General features: G+C 43.8%; 2 protein-coding genes across 6 annotated transcripts in view; one reads left to right on the top strand and one right to left on the bottom strand.

Annotated features, from left to right (window-relative positions):
* ITGAE (integrin subunit alpha E) overlaps positions 1-22,063 on the top strand; it is a 39,159-nt gene that overhangs the window by 16,926 nt on the left and 170 nt on the right. The window contains exons 15-37 of one of the 5 annotated variants that reach the window (XM_049803015.1): positions 70-220; positions 751-818; positions 1,575-1,710; positions 2,751-2,881; positions 3,398-3,538; positions 4,472-4,693; positions 5,102-5,232; positions 6,007-6,140; positions 6,255-6,403; positions 6,963-7,091; positions 8,480-8,550; positions 9,238-9,373; positions 9,666-9,767; positions 10,075-10,151; positions 11,092-11,169; positions 11,619-11,685; positions 11,773-11,880; positions 15,503-15,577; positions 15,679-15,780; positions 16,242-16,337; positions 16,963-17,073; positions 17,529-20,195; positions 21,882-22,060. In XM_049803015.1, the coding sequence (XP_049658972.1) occupies positions 70-220; positions 751-818; positions 1,575-1,710; positions 2,751-2,881; positions 3,398-3,538; positions 4,472-4,693; positions 5,102-5,232; positions 6,007-6,140; positions 6,255-6,403; positions 6,963-7,091; positions 8,480-8,550; positions 9,238-9,373; positions 9,666-9,767; positions 10,075-10,151; positions 11,092-11,169; positions 11,619-11,685; positions 11,773-11,880; positions 15,503-15,577; positions 15,679-15,780; positions 16,242-16,337; positions 16,963-17,073; positions 17,529-17,585 (2,472 nt within the window). In that variant the 3' untranslated portion in view covers positions 17,586-20,195; positions 21,882-22,060. Of the gene's footprint in view, positions 1-69; positions 221-750; positions 819-1,574; positions 1,711-2,750; positions 2,882-3,397; positions 3,539-4,471; positions 4,694-5,101; positions 5,233-6,006; positions 6,141-6,254; positions 6,404-6,962; positions 7,092-8,479; positions 8,551-9,237; positions 9,374-9,665; positions 9,768-10,074; positions 10,152-11,091; positions 11,170-11,618; positions 11,686-11,772; positions 11,881-12,392; positions 12,479-12,782; positions 12,879-12,979; positions 13,069-15,502; positions 15,578-15,678; positions 15,781-16,241; positions 16,338-16,962; positions 17,074-17,528; positions 20,196-20,381; positions 20,850-21,881; positions 22,061-22,063 lie in introns of those variants that run through there. The other 4 variants (XM_049803014.1, XM_049803017.1, XM_049803016.1 and 1 more) reach the window with 4 other exon arrangements.
* Positions 12,548-15,516, bottom strand: HASPIN (histone H3 associated protein kinase). The gene has a single exon (XM_049803020.1). It carries the CDS (start codon positions 15,167-15,169, stop codon positions 12,548-12,550), a length of 2,622 nt encoding a protein of 873 aa, XP_049658977.1. The 5' UTR covers positions 15,170-15,516.

Raw genomic sequence — 22,063 nt, 5'->3', positions numbered from 1 at the left:
AATGCAGTAGGTGGGAGTAAGGAGGCTCTAAAGGCTGTTTCTTTTGACTGATTTGCATCTGTTCTGCAGGTGGGAGATGCCTTCAAAAAACCAAAGGCCCTAAATGAATTGCAGCTAATTGCATCTGGTCCAGATGACACTAATGTATTTCAGGTGACCAATTATTCAGCATTAGATGGGCTGCTTTCAACCTTACAGCAGAATATTATTGGTATAGAAGGTAAATAGAATCATAGAATCATACAGTAGTTTGGGTGGGAAGGGACCTTAAAGATCATCTAGTTCCAACCCCCCCTGCCGTGGACAGAGACACCTTCCACTAGACCAGGTTGCTCAAAGCCCCGTCCAACCTGGCCTTGAACACTGCCAGGGAGGGGGCATCCACAGCTTCTCTGGGCAGCCTGTTCCAGTGCCTCACCACCCTCACAGTGAAGAATTTCTTCCTTACAGCTAATCTGAATCTACCCTCTTTCAGTTTAAAACCGTCACCCCTCATCCTACCACTACAGTCCCTGTTAGAGTCGCTCCCCATCTTTCTTATAGGCTCCCTTTAGGTACTGGAAGGCTGCTATAAGGTCTCCCTGGAGCCTTCTCTTTCCCAGGCTGAACAACCCCAACTGCCTCAGCCTGTCCTCACAGGAGAGGTGCTCCAGCCTTCTGATCATCATCAAATAGCAACCTTTCTATTTTGTTAGTACCTTTTGAGAAATAAGGAGAAAGTAGCTTACCCCGTTTCTATTGCATCCGCAGGTACGCAGGGTGATGCTCTGGAATATGAGCTTGCACAAGCTGGTTTCAATGTGCAGATCTTGGATAAGGTAAGTGTTCTGAATTTAACCCTGCTAAACGGTTGTATGCTGTGCTGTTGCTTCAATACTTGTAAGCATTCAGGAGGTCTCCCACGGGAAATTATGGTGGTACAAAGGCGTGAGACCTATGTAGTCAAATCTCATTTGCAAGCCACTGCTTGCTTTGAATGTGTCAGATAACCAAATGTAGTCAGTCAGTAGCAAATTTTAGTTTAGGATGGGATTTATCTAATGTGACCCCTGTTCTAACCACTGGATCCTTTTTATTCCACTGGGCAAAAGAGCTATTTCCAGTTGACAGCTTTGATTTTGCTGGTATTCACATCTCCAATGCACAAGTCAGGGGCTCTGTCATGTTGCAAATAAAATAATTCTGCTCTTTTGGAATCCTCTGGCTTAAAACCTTGGTCCATCCAGGACAGGAATGATCTATGTCCTTGTTGGGAGGGGGAAACAGTGGATGTTGTGGAGGATAGTGAACATTCAGCAGCCTTGGCTGCCAGGACAACACTAATCCAGTTTTGCAAAAAAACTCATGTAGTGAACTGGGAGATGTGCAGCTGCTTCTCTGGTGCTGGGCAGTCACCTTGTCTTTCTTCAATATCTGGCAGGAGCTGGTAGAACTGTCCAAGCTACAGGGTCTGGGAAAGAGTGCAGGACCTGTAAGCCAGAAAACATTGCTCCTGACTTAAACTGCTTTGCAGAGTGCTAGAGGCAATTGTCCCGTGTTCATCTCTTCTAATTTGCAGTATGTTACTTCTGCAGCATGTCTTCATGTTTGGTGCAGTGGGGGCCTTTGACTGGTCTGGTGGAATTCTGCTGTATGATCTGGCAACCAAGACTGCTGTTTTCCTGAATGAATCTAAAGAAGAAGCCAAAAAAGCAAAATACAGTTACCTAGGTAATCAGCTTACCCCTCTCTGAGGTCAAATGACAAGCTGACTGTGCTTTTGGTTAGTTTGTTTGTGTTTAGTGCAGTATGATGACACTGACAGCATTTACCTGAAGAAGGCCACCTCCTGCAGCATCTTACTGGATTTTGAATATTTTCTTTAGCAGGGAAAGAGATTCTGGTGAAAACACTCTCTGTCTCCTTATTTGGGGGAAGACACTACTTGTTTTCTCCTATGAGTTATGATGCCTCGTGGTATTATTCTGTTAACACATGCCATTTGGTTTCACTGTGTAAGAATACTTGCAATGAAGGGCATTTTTGAGAGCTGATAAGGAGAAATATTTCACTTGTTATGAGTGTCTGCAGAAGAAACAGCTTGTGAATCAGTACTGTTCTTGGCTTGGTGACAAATAAATCCTTGCTTATTCACCCCAGTGCTTTGTAGCCTCATGAGCCCTGTACCTCCCGACTGTAGCCTTGGCCATAAAGTCTTACCAGGTGATATGAGGTACTGCGGACTGTTTGTGTCAGGATAATCCTTCTCCCACTACCTTCCTGTTACAGAAGCCCTGTAACAGATCTCTTTTTGCTTTCTATACAGAGTATAGTGTTTTCTTCACTTCTGTGAAGGGTGATAAACCTTCCAGCTTGCAGATGTAATAATTAAAGAAAAAAGTGTGTATGTTGGATGATCACTTAGGAACTATGACAAACGCTAAGAAAAGTCATCAAGAGTTCAGGCATATTTTTCAGAGCAGTACTTTATTCAATTATCCTACACGCTGCTAAGAGAGGAAAACCTCAGCTTTGCTGGTTTTTCTCTCAGAAAATTTACCTGCTATTTCCTAATCAATATTTTAATGATATGATCTGTAATTAAAACCATGGGCCACAACAACTAGACATGGGGCAAACTCTTGGATCTCACTGAATATGTACGTCTCAATACGTGTGTCTCAAACTGAACTCTGTGGGCTTTTTCCTTCAGGCATAGAGTATGGTACTGAAAATTTATGCTATTTTTGTTTCTTATGTGAATGCACCAGGGTACAGTGTGGCAGTGGTACACACAGAATATGGACCCTTGTACGTGGCTGGAGCTCCACGACACAGCATGAGAGGGAAGGTGTTGGTGTTTCAGGACAACCGCTTAAAACAAACCCTGCAAGGAGAACAGGTACTGTGCTTCAGCCACCCGGGGCACTCAGGTCAGTGGGGGTCAGGTGGGCAGCACACATCTTGTTTGCTCAAACAGCAGATCCATTTTCTCCTCCAGACACACTTGGATTTAGCCAGATGTGGATTACACAGTCTTTGGTTGCTCCATAATGCTTTTGGAACATCAGAAGAAATCATGAAATTTGGAAAAAGACTGGGAAAAAGATTAGCTAAATGGGGTGTACTCTATTTATGTTCTGTTCTCATGGTTCATGGGGAAAGAGGTCATCAACTGTGGTATTCTTTTTCTTCTGTCAAACTGTTGAATAATGATTTTGTTAATGCTAAACTGGTTACAGGATCTGTCCCTGAGGATGGCTGTAATAAAATAAACAATAGGAAATGATCCACATATAAGTAGATATGTGATGTTGTGTTCTAAAAATTGCCTTACTGCTGCAAGGGACACTAATTCTACAAAGCTATATATAGACAATTCCAGTGAAAGAGCTGCTTGTCTTTTTCTGGAGCACAGGTTGGATCTTATTTTGGATCTGAGCTCTGCCCACTTGATGTGAACCATGATGGGGTGACAGATCTTCTCCTTGTTGGAGCTCCATTTTATCACATTCGAGGGGAAGAAGGAAGGGTTTACGTCTATCGCCTGGAGACAGAGGTAAAAACACTGGTAGCGTAAACACTCCATGTTGGGGATTTTCCAATCATGCCTAAGTAGTGACAAATAAAACATTCCTCCTTTGTGCTCTCACTGAATGTGCTAGCCCTGTATGGTAGAGGACCACAGGCTGAAGCCAGCAATCCTATCTTAGTCATTAGAATATAAAAGAGAAGTAACTAAAGAAATAAAACCATTCTGTACCTAAGGTATACTCTTATCACAGTGTGATAAAATCATATCTTTTGCCTGTACACAGGTTATTGGTGCTGACCTTGCTCTGCCAAGCAGTGTTCTTTGCAACGTTTGCAATAAATGTGTGCATAGGTAGCTGCTAAAACTTTGCTTCCTGGGACTGGTAGAAAACAAAATGTTTTGTGCGCCTAGCTACAGGGTCCATTACACCATATACAGCATATAAGTCAATTGCTTCATTTTGAATGAGAGGTGAACTTTTAACAGCAGACCAGGAGAAAACCTTCTTTGGTGCACTGCTAAAATTTGCTCAGGGCATGTACAGGATGGTTGGAAACAGAAAACAACAGTCCAGGCATCTGTTTAGAATTCAAATAAAGTGCACCCTCTTGTGGCTTATTTCTGTAATAGGGTGGAGAAGGTGGGGTGGTTTCTGTTGTGAACCAAGCTAGGAATCAACTAACTCAATCTGCTATTGATTCAAGAAAAGACAGTGCTTTAGTCTGTCTGCTTGCATAGGGTTGTCCAGAGACACTGCTTCTGTGCGAGAATTTGCATGCTCTCGATGCAGAAGGATCAAGCTTTTGTTCTAAGCTGGTATCTTGAACTTCTTATTCTATTGTTTAGGGTTTTAAGCATTATAAATGTGGAGTAAGAGTTGTGGGGTTTTTTAATTAATGTAAGAGCTACTCATGCTACATTTGATATTAATGGATTTCCTTCTTGGATGTTTTTCAGAGTGGTTCATTCACCTTGAAAGGACACTTAAACGTGCAGGGGACTTCTCCTTTTGCAAGGTTTGGGTTTACTGTGGCCAGCATTGGAGACATCAATGGGGATGGATATGAGGATATTGCAGTTGGAGCCCCTCTTGAAGATCAGCTTTCAAACAGTTCCGCTTTTGGCAGCATTTACATCTTTAACGGTGATAAAGACAAGATCAAGAGCTCTTTTTCTCAAGTACGTGTCATGTTGGGAATTGGCTCCAGTACACATTGAGAGGAAAAAGCTTGTTTTTTTGTAGCAAGAGGTTGGGAGGAAGGACTTCCACATTTCATTTGCATTGATGGGTGAGAAATTTGCAGATGACAGATGGTTTATGTGACTCCACAGGTTTCTGCAGCAGAGCTGCTCCTTAACTGTAGTTATTCAGCTGTCTGCTTAGGCAAAAGAGCTGGATTCAGGTGCTTCCTATAGAACAGCATAGCCTTTTGCAAGCCTGCCCATCCGTTACAGGAAGTTAAGGCAGCATTTTGCATCTCAGGAGTGTTAGAAAATCATCCTCACAGCAGCATCGTGAAAAGAAGTATATTTTCCAAGGAGAGAGATCCTGAGTTACATTTGTTGATGTTTCTCCCTGCCTTTTAGAGAGTAAAAGCCTCTGAAATTTCTTCAGGACTCCAGTATTTTGGACAATCCATTGATGGTGGCTTTGATTTCACTAATGATGGTCTCCCAGATATTACAGTAGGATCACTGGAGAACGTGATTGTGCTCCGGTAGGTAATAAGTGCTATTTTTTAGCGTGCTGGGGAAATGCTTCAAAGACAAATATAGAATCTGTGTTCCAAGCACTGCATAGTGATTCTATTTTTAATTCAGCATCAGAGGGACATAAAGAAATCTTTCCCAGTGCTAGAAATTATATAAAATGTAAAGCCTTTAGTTCAAGTTGCAAAGGCTTTTGCCTTTGTATGTCTAAAGCTTTGAACAGGTATCAGATAGTGAACATGAACTGATTAAGCTAGATCTAGGTCTAAGAAGACCTTGATGTCTGCAATTCAGCACTGATAATGCAGGTCATTTAGAGAAATAAATAATTTCTTTACATACCATACTTCATTTTCAATCAGACATCTGGTAGCTGAGTGACCTGTGCAGTTCACAAAGGCTAAAACATGGCAGGTAGATTTGATTTTGTTCTTGCATTTTGTGTTTGAAAACAAATTGTAGACAAAGAGAGAATTTGAACTGCTAGATAATGTGTTTATCTAATGGAAACATAAACACCGTGTTTAATTCTGAAACTCTAGCCATATTGGTGTATTTTGGCTGGCTATTCCTTCAGACTCTTGGGATTTTGTGTGTTCTGAATGTTCCCAGCAGAAACTGGAACTTCTGTAAACAGGCCAGCCTGGTCCAGGTGAAATACCATGGAAATACTGAGCAGTTCTTATTCTTGCTGCCAGGCTTTCTTAAAATATTCTTCCTGTAATGTTTCAGTTCAAAAATTTGTGTTTTATTCTGTTTCTTATCTGTTCTTCACTGACTAGCTCAAGACCAGTTGTCCACTTTCTCACCAGCATGAGATTCAACCCTGAGAGAATCCTAATTTTACAAAATAACAGCATTGTTACAGCAAAACTATGTTTCGATACAATCTCAGCTTTACCAGTGTCTCAAGAAGGTAATAAATGGGAATTGTGATCAGATTGAAATCTACAGTCCTACACTGTCCTTGTAACTTGGCACTGAGGACAATTTCTGTAACTTCTAACAAAGGGTTTTGAAAATCTTGCAGTGCTTTCACAGTTATACATTCTCTACACGGTGGACTTAGATGTGAAAATGCCAAGGAGGAGAGTACAGTTTGAAGATCAGAACACCACAGCAAGTGGAAAGCTGTTGGTCAGCAAGCACGTGTGCTCTGAGCTGCAGCTTTACACACTGGTAGGTAATGTTGGTCAGACTTACTACAGAAAGGAGGGTTGAGAGGGTAGGATTTTTTAACAGAATCTGCATGATGATGAATCTTTCTTGAAATGCAAAAATTACTACCAGGTGGGGTTTTCTCAGTGTTAGACTTGCTGAGCATGTTTTACAGCTGAGGCAGGAGATGTGTCGTGCCATTTTGGTTTGTATCGCTAGAAATCAAACTCTCATCCTTTTGCGTGTATGTAAAGTATTTCTAATCCTAAAATTGTAGGAGAGGCACGAAGCTCTACAAGGTTAAAGCAAACGTCAGGAAACTGTTTTTCACAATGTGTAACTGAATCACCAAACACATTATCCAGGGGATGGTACGGGAGCCAAATGTATAAAATGATCCAAAAAAACATTTGTCAAGCCTATGGTCCACTGATGGCTATTAAACACAGTGGCCCAAAGAAAACATCTGAGCCAGAAGGTCCCTAAATATGCCAGAAGCTGGAACAGAGATGACATGTGAAGACTTGTGCATTTTAATGCCCAGATATTTTCTCATCTTCTTGTTCTTCCTTTCTTGTAGCCATGTGACTTTGACTGCTTTTCCAGTGTTTTTCTGAGAGTTAAACACGAGCTCTATAAGAAAAATGATAACATAGAGTTTGCTGTTCCTGTGCTGGATAGATACCAGCCATCAGAAATGCATTTTCAGGTAATAAAACAAAATGCTACCAAAGAGCTTTCATTCTTTCCAGAATGCAACGCTTTTACTATTAAAAAATAAAAAATGTGGTTTTCTTAGCCTTTGCGTGTCATCTTCTCCCCTCTGCTCCCTTTCTAGTTTTCAACACTGTATTCTAGGTAGACTTTAGGTCCAGGTTTTCCCCAGACAGATACTCATATCTTGTTAAGATAATGTCATCTCTAGGGTCCAACCTCAGATCTGCTAAAAATTTGCTTTACTGTTGACCACGACATTTCTCCTGTGCCTCTGCATAAAATGAGATTAGATGCTACCTGTGAAGAAGGCAGATGGTTTGTGTGATTTGTGAAGTACTTTTCAGATATTGAGCTCTCCATTGGAACTTATATTAAGACTTATTATTTGAATGGTATATTTGATAGTAACAACTATAAAATTTTCTAATGAAGTAATCTTAAGAATCATTAAAATTATGTATATATTTTTTAGTTTTAGTTGTTTGTTTCAAATCTGTATTTGAGAGGCTGCATACTTCTAATAAAGGTTAAGTCTGATATCCTGTCTCTTCTATTGCCGTTTAGTAGGAGGATTCCTACAAGCCAATCTAACTTCTTCACAGTTAGTCTGAAATCCAAATCACAGCTTCTGAAAAAATTCCATAAAGCTCTGTAAAGAGGCAGCTTTTTGCTACTTAATAGGAGTCTTTACCACAATTCAATATTTAATTAGCTGTCCATAAAGCATAGGACAGAGAAGTGAGGACAACATTTGGCACTTAGCAATAATGAACACTAATTACTGTAGTTGCAGTACTTGCAGGGATTATGATGTTGATGGTACATTTATTTCCTAAGAATAATTCATGAGACTCTCAAGTGTTGGTCAGCATTGCTTAGTACTTACGCACCCAACATCTAATTATTAATTATCGTTGAACTTCTCCAGAAACATCAGCCACAGACAGATTTTTATTGGTGAATAAAACTATCGCTAAAGGAAGTAACCTCATCTCTACAAAATAGTGTGCCTATAAGATGGCACGGCATATGAACATATTTATTCAAGAAAAACATATCATCTCTGGAAAAGAAATTAATATTGTTGCCCTGTGGCAATCCAGGGGCAAACAACTGGCATTTCTTTAACAAGACCTTGCCCCCAGTGAAGACTTTTCATGTTACTGCTAACAGACCTTCTCCTGGGAGCTGAGTTACAAAACATCATCAATTTAGGACTGACTTATTACCAGAGGGTCTTTTATTTCCAACTTTTCCTTAATTGAGGTCATGGGAATTTTGGTTTTCAGAGAATGTATGTGTATATGTAAAGATATCCTGAATCTGCTACCTTAGAAAAATTAGGACTGTTAAAGTCTGACTTGATCTGTTTGCTTTTAGTTGCCTTACAAGAAGGACTGCAACAACAAGACCATCTGTACTGCTCATTTAACTTTGACAACTCAGATTCAGTGAGTCACAGTGGTTGTTTTATCCAGATCTTGCATTCATATAAAATGTCATCTCTGTGTATAAGACGTTTTCTTCAAATTCTCAGACAAGATTTGCTGTCCCTTTTTTTTACATGACTTTCCATTCAATTCATCCTTTCTGTAACATCACATTCATACAATGCTGTAACTGTGTGCCTCCATGGGTGTTGCGGGGCTATTTGAGGAAATCTCAGAGGAAAGACCAAAGTATAAACAACAGTAGTCCTAAAACCACAATTCTGGCATTTAATTGTGAACATGTGATTTTGGTTTAGGCTGATGCACAGCATAGCACTACAGCAAAGAGTTGCTGGGTTTACGTAGCCTTACACAAAACAGTAGGCATCACTTCATTGTAAAAAGCTACCCTGGAGATTCACTTGAAAAGCTAATCAAGCTGAGCAATGTTTAAAGTCTATCTTGATGTAAAACAGAAATGATAAAATGTTACATAAATTTGGAGATGGCTGCCTTTGATATTAAGAAGGAAGCATTTTCCTGCACACCCTGAAGAATACTGAATAATTAATTGGGCTATTGCATTATTCTGTGTGTGAAAGCATTTGGAGGGAGTAATTACCAGAACCAGAATGCTTCAGGCCTCTTATTAAATAACAACCCTTAGAAATTACATGTCACCCATCTTATTTTTCTGTCTGCTTCTAGAAAGGAATTAGTGGTGGGCCACACTAAAGAAGTGACCATGAATGTTTCATTAACGAACAGTGGAGATGACTCGTACATGACAGCTATGGTCTTGAACTATCCCAAAACCCTACATTTTAAGAAGGTGACTGTTGAGGTAAGATTGTAGAACAGCTCTTCAGCCAGCAGCAGACTGCTGGAAGAAAACGCAGTGCAGACTCCTATTAATTTGCTACCTAAATAAATCTTGAAGTAAGGTCCAGGGATGGGAAGGAGCATTTCAGTTGTTAGGACTAGAGCCTGAATGCTGGATTTATCTGATTTAAGACTCCGAAGCTTTTATTAGGCTATTTGTACCTAATTCGTTTTATGGGAGCAGACACAGGCTGAGTTGAATTTCCCAGTCTGTTTTTATTCAACATTAAAGAGCATTCCTATTCTGTTGGCAGCCATCCTCTCCTGCTATTCACTGTAGCCAACCAATATCATTAACTTCTGTAGTCTTATCCTGTAACTGCAGAATTGGGCATCCAGTATTCAAGACAACAACTGTAAGTAGAGATCATAATTTTCACTTTTTCCCTACCTCTAAATGATACTTTGAGTAGCTGCTTTTGCTTCCTCTATCTCTACAATTAGGCCAGAGCCGTATTCTTTCTAATTCAGCTTATGGCTGGTATGCATTTTCTCAAGGCAAGAGAATATTGCTTTGAGGTATTCCTGCACTTTTCTTAATGTCTAATTTCTCCAGAAGGGAATGGTGAGCAGCAAATACATTAGCCTGTTACAGTACCCTGTTGAAAGAGTATTTACAAGGTAATCGGTATTTTGTTATGTCTTTCTCTTCCCTCAAAATAGGCAAAATTTTCAGTGATTTGGCAATTAGATGAAAGCCTGTTCGAAAATAAGTCTGCAATCACCATTAATATCACCAAGTGAGTATTGCTATCTTCACCACAAAATACACTGAACTAGAAAGGAGATACCAGAATTTCTACTCAGTGTCCATACTAGTTATCAGTCACTGGTTACACAAAACTACACTTGTTCTTTTCAATCTTCTAAAGCATTTGGATCCATGTGAAAAATCTTTCCTTCCCTTATGATACTTTTAGCTTTGCTCATACTTCATTATTTCAGTAAAAGATGGAGCACCCTTTAAGGTCCTAATTTCAGTGTAGTACATATTTAAAAGCTTGCGTTTTCTGAAAGGGCAAAATGGGTTCTGGCATCCTCCTTCCTTAGCAGAGAGAACAGATGATTAAAATATATAATCCAGCTCTGTTCCAAGTAAAGCTTTCACTCCAAATGACTGGGATGAAAACATATGTTCAGGGCATTCTTCTTAATTAAAGGCTTTCTAATGGGGGAAAGTGACCATTCAGATTCCTTTCTTGTCACCTTCCTCCCATTAAAATTTATGGGGACTGACTAGTATGCAGCATTTTTTAAGCTGAGAGCACCTTTAAAGAGGAAAAGAGAACTCATCTCTGGCAGCTACACACCCTTGCAAGCATGGTTTAAGGCAAAGGTTTCTATAAGAGTTTAATGTCCAGTTTTGTGAGGGGTAGAAGCTTGAAATTTTGATTAATGAAAGCAATACTACATCTTCACAAATTAGCATTGGTTTGCGGGGAGACATTTCAAGGCAATAGCAGCTTTCCAAATCCGTAGTAATAAAGGGCTACTTACTCCAACACTACTGTACCAGTAGTGTCACCAAGTGGGCTGGCACCTCTCCTTTCATTAGTTACTGCCACTCTGTTTCCATCCCTCTTGTACAGCCAGTATTAGCAGTTCTCACACCATAGAAATAAAGGACCAATGCCGGCAGACAATGATGTTGTTTCATCTACCCCCTTTTTTTTTTTAAAGCATAAATGAAAATAGCACCATTCTGACTGAAGAACATGTCCTTGATGTCAGATATGCATTCACTGCAGTCCTTAACAAGTAAGTTTTAAGAATATTCAATTATATTGCATTACTTTAGTCAATTAGAGGAAAAAAAGATTGAGAGGATGCCTGGTAAGATTCCAATACAATTTCCATCTTAATTTCAAGCACTGCAGATTGTCGAGTCACTTTCTGTGGTACTAGACAGCAAAAGAGAGTCTGGAAGACAGAACAATAAAACCCTATCATAGGCAGTGGGGTACCTAGGGTCTCTAACTGCTAACCTTGTAAAAAGTAGACTTCAAGATAGGTTCAAAGATGGATCTAATTGATAGACTGCACATATACACACATACACAGACAGACTGCATAGACAGCATTCCAGTTATAACAAATCTGGCGTCGTTACCTCTTAATTACTTAATGCATCTGGGTTGTTGGATGCACTAATTTTTAATAATAAACTAATTCGCTTTTCATTTAGTTTGATTTATCGTTCTCTTTAGACCAGTTTCTTTAATGTACGTGAATGTTAGCAAAGGACTTCTTGAAAACAAAGAATTCAGATTTAATGTAAGTATAGCTACAAATTTAGGTCATCTGATCCATCTGCAATCAGGACTAAGGAACACTTACTACCTTGTGCATTTTCTTCTGTAGATAAATGGAGAAAATCGCTTTAATGCTACCATCAAGTTACAGATTTGGGTTCCTATCAGTATACAAGGTCACAACATAATAACGGTCAAAAATGCATCAGGAACACAGGTACTTTTTCTTATTTTTTTTCATGATCAAATACCTCTTCACTGGTCCTTAAGAGAGGAAAAAAAACCCCGCATTATTGCGGATCGGAGTGTTTTCAAAACCTATATTACAGAAACTTCACATTTTGTAGCATCATTCCAGGTACAAATTTTGCCAAACTGAACAAAAATTCAGTTTTAAAACCAAGTCAAAAGGTGTTTTTTCCCGTCTCTGTCCCCAACTAGGCCAAGAATATTAACCTTTGTCATCACTGTCCAGAATTGTATATTTTTTCTTTTTTTCCTTAAAAAAAGAATTTGTAAGAAAGACAACACAGTAAGGAAAAAACTTTTAATAATCTAAGACTAAAAAGGTAAGAAAATTTCTGTGGAATTCAAAATATTAATTGAGCCTCTAGAAATCTCCCCCCCCCCCCCCCACCTTCTCAAACATAAAATCTGTTCTCCTCCTCCCATCACTCCTTAAAAAAAGTACATATGGAAACCTCTTCAAGCAGAAGACTTTTTTTTCAGGTTTTTAGACCGTTTTGATATAGCATAATACACATCGGTAACCGATCATAACACTTCTTCATTGTGCCAACATTTAAAAAGATCACACATAAAAAGCAGCAAAGGAGAAAGGCAGCATCAGTGACTTAGTGCTTGGAAACACTGCACTGTATTGCCTACTGGAAGAGGCTGCTGTTTTGTAAAACTTCATTGGCAGACTCAAAGGTCAGTACTTCTTTGCGGAACTTAACGAGCTGCTTCTTTATTTTCCTCATGGCAGAACTCAATTCCTTTTTCTTGTAGCCCATGTCTTTCAAAAGTTTGCATGACAAGTAGTGCAGCCAGAGGACGTTGCTGTGTGGGTGATAGTCAGTCCAGCTGTTTGAGTTCTCCGCTTTCATTTGCCTGTAGATATCAAACTGGTAGTCCCCTGTGCCTTGAAACAGTTCTTCGTCAGTGGAAAGATCACAAAACACAGTTAACCCATCCTTCTCCAGCCGAGACAAGGTATAATCTATGATGTTGACATGAATCCCCGCTGTGGGGATTGTGTGCGTTGCCCCATTCAAGACATAATTAAGCTCCTTTGCATCCGTTTTCTTTACCAGCACATTCCCCCAGTGCAAGTCTCTGTGCTCAAAGTGCAGTTCCTGTTCTGCCACAGCCAGGGAAGCAGTGACCTGGTGCAAAATGCTTTTTGCTGATGCCACTGAACTGAACATGTTTCTCATATTCTCCAAGTCACTGCCTCCAAATTCAAACTCCAGAATGATGAAGAGCTGCTCGTCCCCAAAAAGGTCTGGCCGATCATTTTCTGATCCCCTTGCTTTGTGGTATTTGTCCCAGGCTTCTAGGAGATACTTAGGATAGGCCCCTTGAACACAGTGCACAGAGTACAAGCTGATGAACCCAATAGTCCTATTCCTAGACTCTTCAGACAGAAGACTGAGTTCTTTTGAAATGATTATCTCGGGCAGAATTTCTCCAAAGCTCTTTTGAGATTCACCATTTACTTTTTCAGTCCCCTCAATGGGAATTATTTTTAAGGCCACAGCTCCTCTGTCGCTGTCAATCTGGAAGACCTCTCCGAACACCCCTTCTCCAATTTTCTTGCAATCTTTCATCTTACCTAAAGGAATGCAGTCCTGAAAAGCAATAGGCCCCTCCTGGTGGCATTCCCCAAACACCTTCTCTGCATCTGTAAGCATTAGCTCCAGGACAGAACAGGAACTCCTTGGAGCCAGCAGGACCATGGAGGAAGCAGACCAAGTGGAGCACTGAGTCCTACCAGCAGATAGGGTTCCTTGGTGCCCTGACAGCTGGGATTTCACAGAAGGGGTAGAAAGGATGCTGTTGCAGGAACTCTCTTCTGTGGTAACTTTCTTCTTCTTATGGAAAGACAAAGATGCTCGAACTCTACCCCAGGAATGGGAGCCATTGAGGAGTGAATAGTCATTGTCTCTTTTGTCTACAGACATCTCCAGAACACCCTTCTTCATTCCTTTTTGCTTCCTCCGTGGTCTGAAAAAGGAGTTGTTAGGCTGCTGCTGTCTCTTAGTTTTGTGCCTTTTCGGTCGGAGCCTTGTTTGCCTCCCCCACCGGCTGGCACTGAAGCCACTGATGCAAGCTTTTCTACAGGTACTTCCCTCTCCAGAAACAGCTTTGGTACTTTTATGTGTATTCTCCAGGATTCCTTGAGGGCCCAAAGGAGATACCGGCTGCTGGCAGGCAGGTTGAATACCTGCCTTTTCGTTGGGTTTCATGCTCATCAGCCACACTGGCACTTCTTGAGGGTCCAGGACCACCACTGGCGTAAGCTGGTACTTCTTGCGTGAGCCTCTCTGACAACTCAAGCTTCCTTTTGTGGAAGGCCTCCTTAGCTCATCACACGATCTGTCAGAGTCGGCACCCTCGTACAGTGCAGAGCGCTGCGGCCCGCCATCAACGGTGGGCAGCGCTGCCCGAGGAGTGCCGGTGGCATTCCGTGGGGACGAGGGACCTGGTGCCCGCCAGAGTCCCCGCACCGACGCCCTCAGAACCCTACCGGACTCCTGCGAGGCCGGGCCCGGCTCCCGCCGCCCGCCCGTACCGTTTGGACGGGAGCGTCGAGCCCCCTCTTCCCTCGCGCTGTCAACCCCCGGCGATAACGGGAGCCGCTCCGAATCTTCCCGACAGGACTCCGACGAGCTCAGGGCCCTGCGGGACGAGGCAGTCCTCTGCCTGGGGGGTAAGGAGCGGAGCTCCAGGCTACCGTCCAGCCCGGAGCCGCTCTCCACGGTGGTGCTGAACAGGACGAGGGAGCTCAGCTCGGTCGCCGGGGCCCGGCGGCGGCGGCGCGGGGGCGGCCACTGGGGGGTGCTGCACAGCAGGGGGCGCCGCGCCCCGCAGGGCGCCCCCTGGCGGCGGCGGCGGCGGCGGAGGGGAGCAGCGGCGGCGGCGGCGCCGCGCGGGGGCGGCGACGGCGACGGCGACGGGGACGGGGAGGCGAGGAGCGGCGGCCCCAGCAGCCGGTTTTCCTTCTCTACGTCGCCGCGGCGGGTCCGCAGGCTCCAAGGACGGGCGGGGCGCTTACCCAGAGGCTGTCGGAGGCGTTTATCCGGCGGCGAGAAGTCGGGGTCGTCCGAAGGGGCGGAGAGGGCGCTGGAGCTGGCTGAGGCGGCGCTGGAGCCGGCCGAGGTCGAGCTGAAGAACCGCTTGCGGTCTTGAGGGGGCGAAATCCATCGGTCCGGCGGCGGGAGCGGGCGGAGGTGCCCGCCCCGTCGCGAATAGGTGCGGAGCAGGCGCGGCTGGAGCGGCATACCGGCGGCGGCCGCCCCCCCCCGGGCCAGGCCCTGCCTGACGGGGTAGCCGCCGCGGTGCCCGCCCGCCTCCGTTTCAAACGAGGTATCGCGAGAGCGGGGCGGGGCGGGGGCGAGAGAGGACGGCGCGGCCCCGCCCCGCCCGGGGAAGGGGCGGGCACGGCGGTGAGGCCACGCCCCCGCCCTCCTCCCCACGCCCCGCCCTCCTCGCCACGCCACGCCCTCCTCCCCACGCCCCGCCCTCCTCCTCCTCCTCCTCCTCCTCCTCCCCACGCGGTTTTTGCGCGGGTCGGGCCGCCGTGGCAGCGCTCCGCTGTCAACGTCCCGTTTCAGGAGGCGACCGAGTGCGGGGTCGGCGATGAAGCGGTGCCGGATCTCCCGGAGTATTCCGGCGGTACGGAATTAGAGGTGAGCGGTGTTGGCCCCGGTTGCTGCCTGTGCGGGAGAAACCCACGGGGCCGCGGACACCCGTGGCTAGGCGGGGCCTGAGCCGTTCCGTTGCGTTGCAGGGCGTTCGGGACGTGCGGTATCAGTACGTGGGCTGCTCTGTCCGCACCGACGGGGACAACATCACCGTGAGAGCAGAATTGTCTTTGAACAACTCGTACCAGGTACACGCAAGAGACCGCGCTCCCCTGCCGTGGTTTGCTAAACTCCGTTACCTGCCAGAGGTGCGGGGTGAGGGTTTCTTCTGCATCGCGGTGGAGATGTCGCTCTTCCACGTGTGATGCTGGTTTCGGACCCTGCAGAGCACGAGGGATGTTTCGCTCACGGCAGCGTCTCCCGGGAGGCGCTTGGCACTTACGAGAGATGCTGCGGTCCTCTCCCTTCCTTCAGACGTCGCTCCTTGTGGAATGGTTCTTACAGTACTGCCAGCTTTCATCGCTCCAGACGATTTCTCCTGAGTGATAGTTACATATAAAGACACATATATATAAGACACAGCTTGGTGGCAGCACTGTACAGGGTGGTTCTTACAGTCTGAGTGAGGGTTTGCTGTTGCAATCCATTTTTTTTCTGGAAAGACTGAAAAGCAACTGATATTTTGTTCCTTATATTTCTTTTCCCACAGTTCTTAAAGAGCAGAACTGTTCTGCTGGTCCGTGGAAAAATCACCTTCAACAGAGAACTGTATATGGGGCTGAAAGAAGAGAATCATAATGCTGAGGTATCAGAGCATCATGTGGGCAGCTTGGTCCTTTTCTTGGGGCAGGAACAAGTGGGAAATCCAGACGTTTTTGCTGAATGTAGAGAACCAGTCAAATTCCCAGAGTTAAAATCTGGACCTTTTGAAGCAAATATCTGTTCTGCCATTGAATTTAGTGAAATCAGGTTTGGACTTACAGGATAAAAGCAGAGGGAGGATATTTGCTAGTGCATATCAGAAAAGTTTTTAGGGTTCTATATTGAACTCTATGTATCTGGCAGTTGTGGCTAATACAGAGGCCACCTGTCCTCTCAAGGATTTCAACGTGAATATTCCTTCTCTTTCCCTAGTGAAGACATGCTTTTCTTTAATCTGAAAGATTGTTACTGGTGATTACTGTAATCGCTGTAAACTTGTAAAAAAGACTCAGTAAATTTAACTCCCTTGACTAGGCTTGCAGTGAAAAAAAAAAATAATTCATATTGTATTGCAGAGTACCTGCACTGACAGGTTGATGGTGCCTCTAGCATAGTTGCTATCAAGGTTGAACACTAGCTCAAGTTATATAGTTTTCTCAGTTAAAAGCTAACCAAGAAGAAATAACTGGGCTTCAGCATATGCTAAGTTGGCCTTGATTCTGTTCCAGATTACTCTTGTCCTCCTGAAAGATGAAGTGTTTGATCCCTTGCCTGTTATCATAGGAAGCTGTGTTGGTGGACTTCTCTTGCTGGCGTTCATTATTCCGCTCCTCTGGAAGGTGGGTATCATTAATGCACACACAACAAACCAGAAATCTTGTTGTTAGATATCTGTTTTAACTTTTTTTCAAGATTTCTCTTAAGTATGAAAGCGATGTTTTCAAATGCGCACTGAGGGTCATCTGCTGCTTACTGTTGTCAAACCTCAGTCTCACATTTTGAGCTATTCTGAGCATTGCAATATAACCTCTTAAATCCTGTTTTCAAGTGCTTTGTAGAACATTTGAATGTTACAAAGCGTTTAGAGATGTTCTGAAGAGTTTTGAACAATGTAGGCCTTCGGGCTTACAGCTCTGCCAGAGTTCATACCTGGGTTGCATCCTGCATTCACTCATTCACTTATTGCAACCCTGAGAAGGAAAAACTCGAAATTTTAATTTTAAATTGTTTTAAGAAAAGGCAGAAATTAATGCATACACAAAGACTTAATCAGTTCTTTTAATTCTTTCCCCAGTGTGGCTTTTTCAAAAGAAACTATAAAACCATGATGGAGCAAGAAGATACCTCCTGAAGACCGAGCTGGCCAAAGCAGAAAGCTCTGTATTCTTTCACCGTCTTTTTGGAAAGAAGAGAGAGTCTCTCTTTGCCGGTGTCAAAGTCTGGCTAAGATGCAAAATAATTCCTTTTCCCTGGTAGAGTTATGGCACTCCAGATCTTGGGACTCTCCCAGATTGCTGTTTTGACCATAAGGGCCCAGCTCTTTTGGGCAATCCAGTTGCCTGCTTGTTTAATTCAAACTGACTGTTTATCATAAAGGGACTGCCTGGTATTGATAAACGGGATTCCTCATGAGAAATTCTGCTTTAATGTAGATATGCTAGGAAAAATTCATCTTGGAGCCTGTTAGATTTATGTACTGGATTGCAGTCTTAGTTGCTGGGATGCTGAGTGGTTCTTAAATTGATTTTAGTACTGAGTAGCTTCAGAATGGATTGAAATAGAAATGGATTAGGGGAAACTTCCCATCCTGCTATTGCTAATGAAAATGGAGAGACACGCATTTCGCATATACATGTATATACACATATATGTGTGTGTGTGTATATATATATATATATCACAAATTTGTGCATTTTAATACAGTAAAGTATGTCCCTTGATGTCTCTGGTTCTTGGAATCAGAAGCGTGTGTATGTGGCGATTAGTTTTTTGTACCTCACAATCTTATTTCTGATTTTCCATTTTCAGTTGCTTTCAAATGCTGATTTGGTCACAAATAAAAACTTGTATCATGGACCTCATTGCCAGTTCAGACAGACTCCTCCTATGTCAGGAGATATTTCCCCAAGTTAGCGTGGTTCATCACACCCGAATCGAGGGCAGAGCCGAGCAGTGAGCTGCAGTGTTGCCCACAGCAGTGTTGCCATCCTCCCTGGTGCATGTGTGACAGAAAGTAGTGTGAATCATGAGCAATCTCACTTTATCAGCTGCAGATTATCAGTAATTGCAGTTTACAGGGTTTGGGGAAAGAAGTGCCTAGCTGAGCCCAGTGGCTGGCTTTAGCCAGTGCCAGGTGTTTTCTTTCCTGAGCCATGAAATGATCTCGGGTCCCCTCAGGTGTTTGCTGTTTCCAAAGGAGAACTAGTACAGACGCTTGGTACTCTTCCTCTCTTCGGCTTTCTCTGTCCCTAATTGTGTAGTTGTTTTATTTCTGTTCTGTTTGGCTAACTGTAAACCCCACAAATCTAATGTGTGTTTACACACAGCAGTAGATTAAACAAAGATTTTTCATTCAGACGCTTGGAAGGCAAAACAGTTCCTGTCTCCTTCGGCTAAACCAATACTGCCTGATGGAAAACTAAAGTTAACAAGCATTAACTAAAGTTAATGTGGCCTTCATTGAAGTTTCCTTGCAAAATTCCGGTCTGGTACCCAGGTAGTGCTATTAATACATCTCTTCAAGGCTATTGCGGGGATCAGCTTCCTGACGGGATGGGCATCCTACAGGCTGTAGAAGCCTGGGTATGTCCTAGCTCTAAATGTGGCTGCCAAACAGGCAGAAGTTAAAGGTGCTTAGCACACTGGCCTGCCTGCTTAGGACAAAAGTAAGAGGTACCACAGCAAGATACTGTTTGAGTAATAATAGGGTCCTTGTGTGCTTTCCAACAGTACAAGAGAGAGGTGCAGAGATCTCGCAGTGGCTTCCAGATCAATCAGCATCTGCAGCCATTCTTCTGGCTCGAATTTCTTTCTCTCTCTCTCTCTCCCTCCACCCCCCAGCTGGTTGTAGAGTTCCTTGGAGCTGCATACAGAGAGTGAGTCGCTCCAAATCCGCTTACAAGTGCCAGGGATTGAGGAAATGAGACTTCCTAGGTGAGAGCTCAGAAAAGAAATGTGTGTCTGAACCAAAGAACCACCTGTGTCAGGTTTTTCGTCATAACAGGTCTGTACTATTTGGAAAGAAATGCGCTTTGCCTGGTCTGAATAGCTTTATTGTCACACACACACACACCCCCCCTTTGTGCAAATCCTCTTTTTTTGTAGTGTTTTAAATTGAATCTTCTTTGAAAATAAATTCTTGCAAGAGGAGCTTGACTGTGTATTGCACTTGCTGGCTGAAGGTGGTTTGAGCATTTTGCTGTACGCTTTCCCAGGTAGCATAGCAAGTCTCTGAGGCTACTCTTGATCACTCAGTCTGGATTTTGGCAGAGCCATTACAAGCTGTTCTTTGCATGTCCCTGTGTGGAAGGACCTTTATGAGGAATTAAGTACATGGAAAGCAGAATATGCTGGGCTGAGAGAGAGAATCCCTTTGAAGAGCTTCAGGAAAGAGGGTGGCTCCAGTCGACACAGTAGTGCACAGCAGTGACTGAGGTGGTGGCTTTACAAGGAAGGCATTTTTTTGAAGGTTCCTTTTTTATTCACTTAACTCATTTATTCTTAAGTTTCAGGGCATGTTGGGTTTTCTTAAGGGAGGGAAATGTGTTGTCTGCTTTTTCCACTGCTCTAGACAGGTCTCGCACCGAGTGATAGTGGTGCAGACAGCTATCAGTGAAAGGACTGCAATATACCAGCAGCTGGGGTCTCCCTGCCCATCCTCCCTCCCAGACCTTCTCCATTTCACACGGAAGTCCTTCCTGTTCTGAAGCACCTGGAGATCCCTACAGTCAGATCATACTTGGTAAGTCTGGGCACAGAAAAGCTGCTTGTAGTTTTTTGATTACTTTCCTAAGGGAGGGACTGTTAACTGTAGAAGCTGTACTAAGAATAAGGAGTTGCAAGGAGAGTTTTCTCTTCTCAAGGCTAAACAAACCCAGCTCCTTCAGCCAATCTTGTTATTCTCCCTCTTTCTCTCCTTTTTTTCTAGTTTCTTCTCTGAATTAACTTTCCCTCATTACTTGGATCCCTTTCGTTGTCCCTTATGGCTCTCAAGGAGGTCAGCTCTTGCAATGGGTGATACTATTTTCCTTTTAAGATGTTTTTTTCTTAAATGCACTACAGAGTTCTGTGACTTGTAATTTCCGATGAGTGCCATCCGACCATTTAATTCTTTGCAATTGCTATAGTAGATGCCAAACACATTTGCAGTAATTGGATGGCACTTAAGGGATTAGTCAAGACTGCCAAGACTCGCAGTCATCCAAACCACAGCTGGGTTTTTGTGCTGTTTCCATGGAATCCTTGCTGTGTCTGCTTCTAAATTTATTTGCAATCTGCATTTTGAATAAAATCCCCTGTGCAAAACCCTTGTCAACATTTGTGGTCTTGCTGTGCGGCCCTGACTTTATTGCACTCTGACAGTGGCACAGTTATGCCATCTCCCTGAATGACAGAAGATTTGCAAATGCCTCGTTCAGAGTCATTAAACATCTGACCCCAGCCAGGCTAACGTGTTGGCAGGCTCTTTGGGGTCCAGGTGTCATGGGCAGAGAAGCTGCCACAGACATCCTAGAGGCCTCTGAGCTGTAGGGGTCATTCGTGATCTTTGTGCGTCACGCAAAGGTGGCAAGAGTGTCTGCAGACCTGCAGCTTCTTGGGGGAGGGAGGGTCTCTCTGCACTTGAGTAGGAAATACAAACTAGTATGGGTTGTGTCCTAAACTCTTTTCCACTCAGGTCTGTTCTCCCAACAGTGCTCATTAGGCTGGAGGGACTTGTTATTCTACCTTTGTCTTGCTCTGTTGGGGAGAGATGACTCTCAGTGCTGCTGGTAGCCCAGGAGAGCAAGAACAGATGTTTGTCCTGTACCCATTGGTGCTGATCATCCGTCCCCATCAGCTATCTTAGCTCTGAGTCCTGGCTTGGCTCCATCGCTCCAGGTTTGGGCATTAGCTTCTGGTAGGTGAGCTTAGGCTGATAGATTTTTGGCTATTTTTGCAGTGATCTGACCAAGGAGTAGGAGGTGTGAAGGTGGGTGGTGACTGGTGACGGACAAGAGCTGATGGATCTGAGATAGCTTTTTAATTGTATCCTTGAAGGGGAGGACAGGATGCGTTTTGCGATGCTATTTTAATCAGGGGTGATACCAGCTGCTTATGTCTTTCTCATACGCCAGGAAGATTCGCAAGCCCCGGGTTATAATTCCCTCGGCGTGTTCAGAAGCTGACAGGTTTGTGTGTTGAACTGTGGGAGTGCGGTGGCCTGGTGGTTAGCAGGAGAAAGTGAAGTGCAAGTCTGCTGCTCAGGAAAGCTTATCTGGAAAAGGGCATAAGTAGTTCTTCATTATTAAGTGCAGGGTGCTGACGTAAGAGCATCAGATAGGAGCCACAAAGTGCTTTGCTGGGCTTGAGAGCCTGTTGGGGCAGCTTTATTTGAAGGCTAATTGGATTGCAGCTTAAAAGAGAAATTTCCTGTCTCTTGTTATAACAGGATGAACGAGCTGGAATGGAGCTGCACTACTGCAAGGAGGTTGCTCCCAGACTCTGCCAGCTTGGCTAAACCAAGTCCAGCATGTCTGTGCAGCACAGCTGGGACACATCAGCCTCTTGCCAGTGGTAACTAACGCGTAACTGGCCTAGAGCATCACCAGCCGGCAGAGCTAAGGCAAGGTC

Source organism: Accipiter gentilis, chromosome 6, assembly GCF_929443795.1.
Source record: "Accipiter gentilis chromosome 6, bAccGen1.1, whole genome shotgun sequence".
In the NCBI taxonomy this organism is placed as follows: Eukaryota; Metazoa; Chordata; class Aves; order Accipitriformes; family Accipitridae; genus Astur; species Astur gentilis.
Note: the sequence above shows the minus strand (reverse complement) of the source record. Positions and strands in the feature narration are given on the sequence as shown.

Bases quoted from the DNA above. Each gene is read 5' to 3' on its own strand.
- HASPIN (XM_049803020.1), bottom strand. From the start codon at position 15,169: ATGCCGCTCCAGCCGCGCCTGCTCCGCACCTATTCGCGACGGGGCGGG.